Here is a 13,093-nt window from a genome sequence, read left to right on the forward strand (position 1 = left end):
CAGCTGTTCATTCTTATAACTATTATCCATCACTTTTCTACAAACATTTGCATATCTTTAAATTTCTCCATTTATTCCCCAGCTTTAGTGAATGTTCTACGAAAGGACACTATTTCATTGACTTTCTCTAGTTTGCCACCTTTTATGTATAACTTGCAGTTATCACTTCATTTCTCCTATCAGATACAACTATCTTGGTCTTTGACACAATTTGAATGAAGGTTGGTTCGATCGTGTGGAGAGGAGTCAATGAACATATGCAGGGAAATGAAGGTGTAGTTTTAATTATGAATGAAAGGTCTAAAAACTAAGGAAATATGAATCTGTCATCTACAATGCTGTGGGTGCATATGAAAGTAGAAATTCATAGGTTGGTAACTGTTGCATGCTATGTTGCAGTAAATGGTGATAATGGCAAAAAACGGACTCATTTTAGAAAAAGGTATGCAACATTCTGTGTGAATGCAGTGTTTGAATGGGTGGTGGGAACAAGGTAAGACAGTTCAGTAAAGTGATTAGGTTATTTGGAGACTCAAGAACGAATGAGAAATGTGATTATTTGGTGAATATCTGCTTAGAAAACATGTATTGGCTTTGAACATGTGGTCTAAATATAAATCTATTCATTTGTACACATGGACAAAGAATGAATCAGAAAGCATGATTGATTTGATTGCTTATCATGAAAAAGTGAGAGAATTAGTGAAGGATGCAAGACTGCTGAGAGGTTCTGAATGTGAGACAGACCTCTGGTTTTGTTGTTGTTATTGTTTGTTTTTTTGTAATCTGAAAAATGGGTTTGGGAGGAAATGAACTTGGAACAAAACAAAAGAAGTAAAATAAATCAGAGTAAAAGGAGTAGCATAGATCGGAAGTAGATAGGTAGAGAAAGTATAAACCCTGTTTGAAAAAAGGATTAGAAGACAGATTGTTCTCCCAACAATGAATGGACAATGGATATAAGGAAAGGTAATGTGGAAGCTGTTCGGAGCAGAGTGAAAATAATTATCTTACAGACTGCCAAGAAGTGTTTGAAGATACGCTAATGGAAAGCATGAAAAATAATGTTTAGTGGGATGATGAAGTGAAATAGGCTCTGGAGGAGAAAAAGATACATAGATAACAAAGATTGCTGCAAAAGTGAGGATGAGGGAAAGATACTACTTAATGAGTATGTATAGAGAAATGTGATTGCAAGAATGTAGGCAAAGAGGGCAAAGGAAGAACAGAGAAAATGCAGTTATTTTGATGGGAATAAACTTTGTTTTAGAGGAGGGCTAACCAAGGAAACTTTGACAGAAGTGAAATCATTTGGAATGAAACTGAAGTAAGAGAAGGCTATAAAGAGATTTCTAGGGAAATGATAGTAATTCTGTATGTTAGAGTGGGACTGAAATGAAGAAGAGGAAGCAAACATTGCTGTGAGCATGATGCAAAATACTAAAGCTGCAGGTGCCGATGGTGCAATGAAAAAAATGTGAAAGGTGCAGGTGTGAAGACTGCATCTGTTCCTGACAATTGGAAGAAAGGGAAAGATCACACGAGTGAAGGAAAAAATTCAAAGGGGGTGGTTTGTCATGGTGCCCTGTATGAGAGGTGACAGGAAGGAAAACTTGGGCAATGCAGTGGGGCTTTATGCTGAGCATGGGGTGTATAGACCAGATGTTTGCTCTTCAGCAGATCATTGGGAAACAAATGTTTGACTGTGACACAGTTTAATGTACATTTCTTGAGCTAAAGAATGTGTATGATAAAGTGAACAGGCTTGAATTATGGAATGATCTGCACTCAGTAGAAGTTGGGTTACTGAATAAGTAATAGTAGTATATGGTGAAAGTAAAGCATGTGTAAGACTAAATGGAATCCTTAGTGAATGATTCAACATTGAGTAGACAGTACTAGAAGGATGCCCTAATCCTAATTCTAGCCTTCCTTGTTGTTAGGGAGATGTAGTTTTGGGGAGGGGTTGGCTGGCTGGGGAATTCTGGAGTTGACGTCCACACATCTTCAAGTTGCCGAGGTTGAGAAACACTGCTCTAAGGTGAAGCTGCTCTTCATGAGTATATTTAGAGATCCTCTTCCAAGTGACAGATTAGCAAATGTAGGACAAAACTATATTTGTTTTTGGCTTGGGGTGGGTATCAATTCATCCTGTAAGAATGAGCACCTCCTCCCAGTTTATATTCTCGGGGAATTGTGAACAGAGGGATTTGGGAAGTGTGGGTGGAAAGACAGATTGGAGGGAAAGTCATGGGCCCTAGAAAAATCTCCATCTGTCAAAGGGACAGATATATATATTTAGTGCTGGGGAAGGCAAGGAGGGCAGCACACACAGACACACACAGCATTAAGGGATCCTATTTACCACTTATTTTAAGTTATTTTAATATTATTGTTATTATTTAAAAAATCTATTACTGTACTTGGTTAAATGTTAACAAAATAACTGTCCTGTTCTATAGCCTTCCCACATTCTACCTAGTCACTTTACCTCAAATATTTATAAATAAATATAAGAGAAAAACAAATGGAAATGGTTTTGTGCTGGCAGCACAAACAATGGATCCTTTAGAGCTATCCCTGAAATAATGGGAGTTACACTTTAATTTTGAAGAAAGAAAGCAAAATAAGGACCCCCCACAACAGGGAATGTAAGTGACAGAATCAATCTTAGGTTTTTCATTTCAAGAGGGCAAATTTTTCCCTTTATTGGTGTAGTACTGCGTTTGTTGTCTGGAAGGTAAAAATCTTCATTCTGAAACCCATAGTAAAATACTCTGAAAATTTAACACCCAGGGAAAATGATCTTTTCCTGGGTTTTAAATTAAAAACTTGATGACCACGTTGAAATGGTAAACATATAGCTGCAGCACATGCTCACTGACAAAGCCTTGTAGCTCTGAAAATGCACATTAGCATGTCTTCCAGTACTAATTACTTTTACTGCTTAATGTCTGCAGTGGAAACACTTTTTAGTTCCTATCTGCATATTTAAGTTTTACAGGTCAAATTTTCATCTTCATATCAAGGAACGGTTAACAAAACACATAACGATTTATCAAACTTTTTATCTGGTGCAGTTACATGTATTGATTTTACAGTCACACCATGTACGTAGAAACGGTTATCCCAGAGCTCCTGAAATGTGCTCTGGGGACCCTTGGGGGTCTCTGAGACCCTTTCAGGGGTTCCATGAAGTCAAATAAATATTTTAAAAATTCATGTTAACTTATAGTACAGGAGATATTGATAGATATGACCCACATAAACCAAAGCTTTTTGGGGTCCTCACTCATTTTAAAGAATGTAAAAGGGTCCTGAGACCAAAATGTTTGAGAACTGCTGGTCTATCCCACTATGCTGGATCAGGTGTTGCAGTTTGATCAAGGGATAATGTCCATCTTTAAACATTTTATTTGCTCATATCATGGTGCTTATTTTCATCAGCCCCACCACAGCTTCATTGTGGTAGCCTCAAGTGGGCATCTTAAACCACCTACATAACAGTGCCTTCTGGTGTTGTCAGAGTAGCCTTGTGTGATATTAGCAATATAAGCTGGGACACAATGGAGGCCATTTTAGTGGGACATTGGATTGAAGAATAATCCAGGATTTTCTTCTGGAAGGCAGAGATTTGGAAAAAAACTAGTGTACACCCTGGAACTAGTGCAACCTTATACCCCAAAATGTAACTTTGGAGGGCTAAAAGCAAAGGAATGGTAACTTGATGGATTCCAGAAGCATGAGGCCTGAAACAGAACGTTGTTTTTAACAGTTATTTTCCTAGATAATTTACAAGCTTACAAAAACATAAGCTCTCCAACCAACCATGAAACACAAATGCCAAAATTAATCACTTAATGCCCTTTGCTTCAGGATAAAGCATGCAGTTTAAAATATAACATTTTAAATGGCTAAAGACTGGAGGAAAAAAAAGTCTCTCGCATCCCAGCAATAAATGAAAAAGGAAGGTTAACATGTAAAGATTTGCAGAAGGGATGAGAATAATGCCTAGAAGTTGTAGTATGTTCCTAGGTTTTTTAAAAAAGCAAATTGATAAAACCTAGTGAGAGCCCTGGAAAAAGTGGAGTTCTGCAAGGAACCTGGAGACAGCTAGACTCAGTAACTCAATATGTACCAGCAGCTGATTGTCTTTGCCTACCTCTTTGGTACAAGCTACATAGCCATCATTTCTTGCTTGAAGATGAGCCTAAGAAACATACATTCTCCAAATCATTTCAATATCAAACCTGATATTTTATTCATGCTGCCAAAGCATCATATATGGATCTGCTAGATTATTTCCAACTCAGGACTGCCCAGACTAGCTTTCCCAGTTTCAGCAAGGTGCCTGGACCATAGACTCCTTGATGTAACGCGCAAACAACTTTTTTACTGGAAGCTATTTTCATTTGGCATAGATGTTGCATTTATTATTAAATGAAGGGAATTCAGATACTTTGAGGGAGTATAAAGCTAAGGGGTGGTTAACAATTGACCTGTTTAGCAGGCCCTGGGCCTAGGCAGTTTGTGATCCTGCTTGACTGGATTTTTTTTTCTGTGTATTTCCCTACTATACACTTTTACTTTATTTGGGTTTTTTTAATGTTTGTAATCTACTATACATTGCCTTGAGACATTTTTTATTAGGTGCCTTTATTAATTATATTATTATTATTCCAGACAAGCTTTACAAATCCCTGATGTATGTGGAGAAGCAAGCTTTCCTCGTATTTTTAGTTTGCTTTATTAAATTAAGACTTGGTTAGATGACTCTTCTTAAGATAGTATTTAAAAGGGAAACCTTATTCTGCCCTTGCAGGAAAAACTTAGTAATGTTTTTTTTTAAAAAGGAAACAAGATAGAATAATGTCCATAGTGGATAAATACCACTTCCTCTAAGCTGTTTGCCATCTCTAAAATATTACTGTGCTATGTTGAAACTCAAGGCCATTACAGCAGACCTGCCAGTCAAAAATGTTTTTCTGGAGATGGTTTTGGCTTGTACCTGTACCACAGCAGCACTCCATGTGGTTGAAGACATCCAAAAGTATGTTGCTGGTTAATAGCAATATGTCTTAACATCTTATTGAATTAATTGTGTATTTGTTTTGTACAGTACTGGTAAGCTGAATAATTTACCATTACTTCTCCTGTACTTATTCAGCAAGATGCACATATTTATTTCCCGAGTTCTACAGAAGTGCCCCCAAACAGAAAATACAAGCTGTTTTCCAGCTCAACTCTAATGATTAAAAACTGACTCCAGAATTGGTACAAACATATTCAAAATAGAGGCAGTATCCTTTGGCTGACAGACACAAAGGTTCTGAGTTGCATTAAGTAGAGATGAACAAGAGAATTTGAAAACATGCATGTATCTATTTTAGCTTCCTTATGACTTGCATCTGGTGAACCCATTCCTTCTTGGGTGTAATGATTTCAATAAAACACACTTAATTGCTCTGAAGTTGCTCACTTTCTCTCCACCTTTGTATGTTTGCCACAGCTCTAGAAAATGGATTGTCAGTTTTACACTATGGCATATGAATTGAAAAAGTCTATTATCTAGTTAATCAAAATATAGATTACTTCCTAAAGGTAAAGGTTTCCCTTGACGTAAAGTCCAGTCGAATCCGACTCTAGGGGGCGGTGCTCATCTCCGTTTCTAAGCCTTGGAGCCGGCGTTGTCATAGACACTTCCGGGTCATGTGGCCAGCATGACGACACAGAACGCCGTTACCTTCCCGCCGAAGCGGTACCTATCGATCTACTCACATTTGCATGTTTTTGAACTGCTAGGTGAGCAGGAGCTGGGATTAACAACGGGAGCTCACCCCGCCGCGCGGTTTCGAACCGCCGACCTTCCGATCGAAGGTAGCTTCTGAAGAGGCTGTCTGAGCACCAGACACCCCTTCCTACTTTTATTAATTTTTCCTTTGACTACTCATAGCACGTATTACTATGCCAGATCTAGTTTTTAAGATAATACCATGTAATAATGTGGAAGAACACTGGAATGGGATTCACCATCAACATGGGTAGACGCCCAAGTGAACAATCTGAATGAGGCTGAAATGCAATTCATATTCTCCTCTTTCATGCATGAGATGTAGAATAACAGAAGATGATAGGAAACTACTTTAAAAGGTGTTTATTAAACTTCATTAGAATTGCCAACAGTAAGCCAAAGTTTGTGGTTTTTCAAAAATTGCCACATTTGAAAATCCGTGAGATTCTAATATACTCAGAATCTGGCAAGATCCCTGCTGTAATTAAAAATATGGTCCCCAACAATCTAGGTGGAATTCATTATTAAGTCATTTATTTTGGGGATGCTAAGTGGCTAAGGCAGCAGGAAATCCACCAAAAGGAAATTCCCACTGATCATAATCTGCACTTGTATCCCCAACAGTTTGGCTTGAGGATTACAAAAACTTTGGTTCGTGTACATGCAGCACCATAAATGCTTCCTTTTTATTTCTCCAGTGGGGCATAGTTCAGGAGCTTTTCAATCAGGTCCACGTGGGCGAGCAGCATTCTGCGACAGCAGTATCTTTTCAGACCCAAAGCATCCAAGGCATCACTAGGAACAAACAAAAGCAATAGTATTTTCAAAGAAAAGCATCATGCTTAAATCAGATCCCAATAAAATAAATACAAATTCAAGGCCTTGTCCATAAGGGAAACAAGGGTGAGAGAAAAAGAGAATGCGAGCATCTGCAAGGGAGTAGTGCAATTGGGAACTTCTCAGGGATCATTAGATTAAAAAAACAGGCTGTAGAAGAAGTTGCCTCATAAATTCTACTTGGATCAATTACTAGTTTTTAGATTTTTCTAGCCATAAACATGTGTCTGATTTGATTGCCCTGAGTATACCCACTTAAAATCACATCTAGTGTCTTGATAGTCTAGTGAGAGGGACTGCTGTTTTGATCTAAGAACCAAGGCTGTAGTGTTAGGGAAAAAGATGCTTGGATGGCTATGACTACTACAAATCTTATCCTCATAACAAGGCACCAGATGTAGAAGATGGCTTCTGGTCTCCAGAAAAATGTAAAAAGAAAATGTGGGGAACTTTTAGGTCTTTGCTTATTTTCTTTCCACCCCAGTGCTTAGGAATTCACCATCACAAGTCACACACAGTGTTGGCTTCTAGCAGTTTTCAGCAACATTCTCTTTTCTCCTTCCCAACTGCATGGTATTGCATTCCCAAAACATAAAACTACCTCTTCAGAACAGAAAAGGAGATGGGGGGGGGGAGAGAAACCCTCTGGAATTCCTAGCTTCCCCTCCTTCTCAAGTTAGGACTGTCAATTCCACCTAAAACCAACCCTGTAGATTCTGCTCCTCATACTATCACTGTGTGCACTGTGCATGAGAGACACACTTGCACATAAATATATGTATACGTGTATGCCTGCCAGAATCCCCATTCTAAGAAAAGGGCAGGATTGAAACACGAATATAATTTACTGAATCAACTCATTCAAATTAATTTACAGGGCACATGTTGCAGTGTTGTATGTTAGTAATGTAATGCTACTCTCAAGAAAGTATTTTATTTTTTCCCCTAGTAGTATGAAAGCTGCATGGGAGAAACTCCTTGCTCTGTGATGATTTCAACCATCTGACCTTGCTGTGTCATCCTGGATCATTTTTTTTACCACTGATGCATGCAGTGGATTATTCAGATGGAGGGACAGGAAACGGTGTGCTGGTTTTGGATGGATACCTGTTCATTAGGCTCTATCATCCCCATGATCAGGTCTTCCTATTCAGCCTTTATTTTGTGGAAACAGCTTATCTGGGTTTAACCCTGACCTTTCAGGTAAACATTCCATTTGTTTTTATCCTATGTAAATCCAGGTTTTCAATATGGACTAATTAGCAACTTTTACATGGCAGAGTCATAGGCATTAACAAGGATAGCAACATTCTGAAAGAAGCTGGCATTTTTAAAATGTTATTATTGTACATTTTAGTATGTAAGGAAATATTACATTCTAAATTGGACGATATATTGGAGGATAGCCAGTTTGGTCTAGTGGTTAAGGCAACAGGCTAGAGACCAGGAGACTGAGAGTTCTAGTCCTGCCTCAGGCATGAAAACCGGCTGGGTGACTTTGGGCCAGTCACTCTCTCTCAGCCCAGCTCACCTCACAGGGTTGTTATTGTGGGGAAAATAGGAAGAGGGAGGAGTATTAGGTATGTTCCCCGCCTTGAGTGATTTGTAAAAATAATAAAGGCGGGATAGAAAATAAATAAATAAAAATAAATACAGCTCATGATTTGTGTAAGGATGTATGTAGACATAAAGTGTTCAGAGCAAGTTTTCTTAACCAGGGTGCCATGGAACCCTAGGGTTCCATGACAGGTCACTAGTGGTTCCCTGGGAGATCATGATTTGTTTAAAACATTATTTCAAATTCAGGCAACTTCACATTAAAGAGGTAAGTTTCATTCTTTACTTTTAGTTGAAGAACACTGTTAATGCATATATACAGGCCTATACATGAAACGAATATAATATTTTTTTAACTTCCGGCCTATATTTCAGCCTGAATGTGTAGGGGTGCCCCAAGACCTGAAAAATATGTCAAGGGCTCCTCCAGGGTCAAAGGTTGAAAAAGGCTGGTTTAGAGCATTTAACATTTAGTTTGAGATAAGAGCCACTCACAGATCAAGTAAGTGGAAGCTAAAAAATATAAACAGAGAACTAATGAACATAAAATGGCAATCTGTAGCTTCCCCAACAAGTTCCAGATTTCCACATCAAATGAAATCCTCTTCATAGTGTTCAACCTCAAATCTATTCAAACAACAATAAAACTAAAAATAGATCATTAAACATTTTAATAGTGGTGTATCATAATTTTTGTATTCATTTTATTAGTGTTTTGATGAAAAATCCAGCATATATAGGCTGCAAAGTTGATTTTATTGAACTCTAAGGAGTTTATTTCTGAGTAGATATGCATATGAACACATTAATTTCCACAAAACTGCAGAAAAGCTGAGTACTGCAAAAGAATTCTCATATACTGATTTTTATGAACCCATACTCCAGCTTTTAAAAGCCCTACATCTGATAATATGGAGCTAAACAATTAAGCAGAACTGATTACGTTCTTTTCTTCAATATTGTTTCTAGTCAGTGCTATCTGAAGAAACTCAACATAAGTGAAAAGCAGCATTTCCAAATACTGCAGAATCCCTGCATCTCTGGACAACTAGCTTATTCAGCTGACCTAACCTTTTTTTTAATTACAAGAAATAATTTTAACAATATCTGACATACTTATGTGTCCTGAAAATTGTCAGAAGACAGTTAGTTACTACAGACAACTCTGCTGTTAGAAGGAATTCAATTATGCATTGTATGCTCAGTTGGTTAATATAAAATCATACAATAAATTGCAAGAACATCAGATTTATGCTCAAGCATACACTCAATCAGATGTATTTATCATGCAAATATTGTAGTAATATACTATTTAATCTCAGGCTTTAGGTCCATAATTTCTAATTCTGTATTGGCAATGAAAAATCAATGGCTATCACAGCATGATTAACTGGAATCAGAAACATTTCTATCAAGATAAGGAAAATGATGGATATAGCACAAAAGGGAATAGACAATGCTTTCCAAATACTAGTCAGTCAATGCAAGCAACTTTTCTCAGGCCTTTTCTAGTATGTAATGGAGCTTCAACATAATAATTATCACTATGTAAAAAACAGTGGTACATGACTGCCAAAATAAGCTTTTTTTAAAAAAAAGAGCACATCAATTAAAAAAAAAAAAGCATATAAAAAACAGCTGCTGGAACAAGATTAATATTTAAAAACCAATCAATTTCTTGATTATTTTTGGGATATAATAAAATGTTACTCAGAAATACACTTCCGATGGGACACTAAGGGAACAGCTAAGCAATGCCGTATCTGTATAAGCTATCAACTGAAGCCCTCAGAAAACTAAAACCCACAGCATTTTTCATTAGCTACATTTTCATTCAGTGGCATGGAAATAATATATTTAAATATTACATTCCATCCCAAATTGTTATACTGATAAAATTGTTACGCATCCTATAAAATAGTTATAAGTTATATACAGTATATAAGTTATATACAGTTGAGGAGAATGCATACCCTTCTGTATATTCTGCCTGCAAAAGGCCAAGATATGCCTCCCATTTATTTCCAACTATTTTACCACAAGTGAAGCATCTCACGGGTATAATCATTTTCACCTATGGAAAAAAAAAACCCTGCATAATTAAACTCACAGCACAAGTTATATTTAGAAATTAAAAGCAATTAACTTCAGTTGAACTAAACTCCTGTTTTGCAGTCTATTGTTTAACCGTATAATCCAACCCTAAGCATACTTCCTTGGGTGGAGGCACAATGGATGTGATTGTTGAAGTGAGTGTGGACTGAATGTGGGATGTCTGGGCATCCCAAGCAAGCAGGATCAGATCAGATCAGATCTCTTTATTATGGTCTTTGACCAGCTTTTACAACAGAAGAAAAATAGTTTAATCCAACAATTTGTTATCTGGAAAAAAAGAAAACAATAAAAACAGTGAAACAATGTATCTACATCATAATATGACCCTCAAACTTAGAGATGACTGGGGAGAGCAAAACATGTCTTGAGGACATAGGCAAGAGTTTTTACCTCCCTGGATCCACAAGGGCAAAGTCTCTGTGAATAAGGAGACCCATGAAATCTTCCTGCCAGCAGCACTGAAGCGAGGGCATCAAAGCAGGCTCTGGAGAAGCCCATCTATATTTGCTTAAGGAGAGATTGTACAGATACCCTGCAGAGAGGGTTTGTGGCAATCTAGAATTTGGTGACAGAATTCAGGAATACTGGTAATATCATTTGGGTGATCAACGCCCCTAATTCTTTAATTAATTAATTAATTAAATTTATTCACTGCCCATCTCACTCAAGGAGCGACCCTGGGTGGTTTACAATAAAAACAAGAATTATTAAAATGCCATAGAACAATATTCTTACATAGAAGTATAAAAGTACCATCCAAGATAGAGGTATTAAAAACATCTTAATATATGGGGACATCTTCAGGGTGCTAACCACCCCCAGGGTTGGTTGCTCCTTCTCCTCTTTTACTATTGATTTGGCCTTCTCCAGGGTTAATTGGCTGAAATATTCAGGGAGAGAGGTCACGACTGCAAAGTTCTTCTATATGGGTATGGTGCCAATGAAATTGGTAGCTGTCTGACAACAGCAGAGGCATCAGGCCTGTAGGGTCGAACATGATTTTGAATCCTGATCCAGGCCTGAGCCTTAATACTTGGCATATTATCTTCAAGCCTCAAGACTGCATTAGAGGTGCATTTTGGGGTACCAAAGTCCTAAGGAAATCTGATTGAATGATTTCTTAAGCCCTTAGGTTTGTATATGGACCAAGTTACATCCCATATAATAGTTGGGCAACTGTTCTATCTATGAACAGTTTAATTGCTGCTGGGATGTAATTTGCCCCCTGTTGCCTGTAAAATTTTATTATTGCTTGTGAGCTCTTTTGGGCAGAAGTGGCATAATTTACCTGGGCTGTTAATTTCCCAGAAGCCTGAAATACTATGTGGAGGTATTTTAAACATTTAACTTGCTCTAATTCATGGGAATCAATTGTCCACTTATGCTGTTGTCTTTTGTTAGAAAAAACTAAGGCTTTAGATTTAGCGTAATTGATTGTTCCTCATTACAGTAGGATGCCAGGGTTCTTAGTGCCCACTTCATGCCTATAGAAGACAAGGAAAGAAGAACTACATCATCCACTTAGAGTAGAATTGGGAGATGTTTTTATTTAATTGGGAGATGATTTATTTAAAAAATTATTTCAAATTTGGGCAACTTCACATTAAAGGGGTAAGTTTCATTCTTTATTTTCAGATAAATTTATTTAAGAACATTGTTAATGCATATATACAGGCCTACACATGAAGTGAATATAATTTTTCAACTTCTGGCCTATACTTGAGCGTGAATGTGCAGGGGTTCCCCGAGGCCTGAAAAATATTTCAGGGTCAAAAGGTTGAGAAAGGCTGCTCTAGACCAAAATTTAAGAACGTGAAGCTCAATATGTTGTACAATCCAACCATGGCAGGTTCACACATAGATTCTTATGGGGTGTTAGACGTTAGCTCATCACAATGTGTTTGTGTGAAGCTAGGCAACTCCATAAACTATGGCCTAACACAAGGCTTGCTTCCCGCTAAAAGGCTTTTGTGGGAAAGCCCCTGAAAACCATGCCTGCATCCCCAAAGCAAGTATTCGCCCTTTCTTCATCAGAGACCTTTTGAGAAGAGGCACAAAACAGAATAAAAACCAAACCGAAAGGACATGGGCTGCAATTACACTGGCGTCGGTCCCTGTTGGGAAAAACGTTCCACGGCTGGGCGACATAGGACACGGCACGTCCGGTTTCCAGAGAGTAAGCGCCAAAGGCAAGTTCCCCGCTCGTTCGAGCTACCTACCACGCACATCAGCCACCAGCTCCCTCCCGTTCAAAGCAGGGCGACGAAGCTGCCGCCGGTTCACGCTTTCTCACGGTCACGCCCACTCCCGCGGGCGCTACGACTCCGCAAAAGGGGAGGAAGAGAGTTTTCTGGCTTCCCTAGTCTATTTTAGCCTCTCATGTCGGTAAGACAAAGTAGCGACATGTATCCATAGATATCTGCGCGATCTATGTCAGGTTGGAAAATCACGCCACTCTTTTTTTTTTTTTTAACCCATGTCGACCCTCCCAAGGATAAAAGATGGTACGTCCCGAAAGGTACGGCGCCGCGGTTGGCTCAAGATAGCTGCGTTTCTCTAGAGCTTCGCGATTCTCGTGCGCGACGCGCAGAGTATCTGCTGGGGTGTTCCGCTCGCGGAGCGCCGAGTTTAGGCAGCGGCTGGGTTGCGAAGCTCATTGGAAGCAGCGGCGGAGCGGCAGGTACTTTTTCGCTTCTCTTTGGGCGCCACTTGTTGCTGAGGGTTTTTCCGCGGAGAGTTCGTACAGGGATGAAAGGCTTTCACCCCGCTCCGCTGATTTGCTCTGCAAATTGG

The 13,093-nt window shown here is 38.5% G+C and overlaps 1 protein-coding gene across 1 annotated transcript; it reads right to left on the reverse strand.

The window, feature by feature from the left end:
* Positions 1–6,159: 6,159 nt before the first annotated feature.
* On the reverse strand, positions 6,160–12,766 carry POLR2L (RNA polymerase II, I and III subunit L). The gene is made up of 3 exons (XM_063289318.1): positions 12,520–12,766; positions 10,159–10,259; positions 6,160–6,586 (listed from the first exon to the last, which is right to left on the reverse strand). The coding sequence occupies exons 1-3, from the start codon at positions 12,526–12,528 to the stop codon at positions 6,478–6,480; spliced, it is 219 nt and encodes a 72-aa protein (XP_063145388.1). The 5' UTR covers positions 12,529–12,766; the 3' UTR covers positions 6,160–6,477.
* Between the last annotated feature and the right edge of the window lie 327 nt (positions 12,767–13,093).

This window comes from Candoia aspera, chromosome 1, assembly GCF_035149785.1.
Source record: "Candoia aspera isolate rCanAsp1 chromosome 1, rCanAsp1.hap2, whole genome shotgun sequence".
In the NCBI taxonomy this organism is placed as follows: domain Eukaryota; kingdom Metazoa; phylum Chordata; class Lepidosauria; order Squamata; family Boidae; genus Candoia; species Candoia aspera.

Excerpts from the sequence above, each read along its gene's own strand:
- POLR2L (XM_063289318.1), bottom strand. Across the intron at positions 6,587-10,158 it reads CAGGCAGAATATACAGAAGG|TGATGCCTTGGATGCTTTGG; the intron begins GTATGCATTCTC and ends GTTTGTTCCTAG.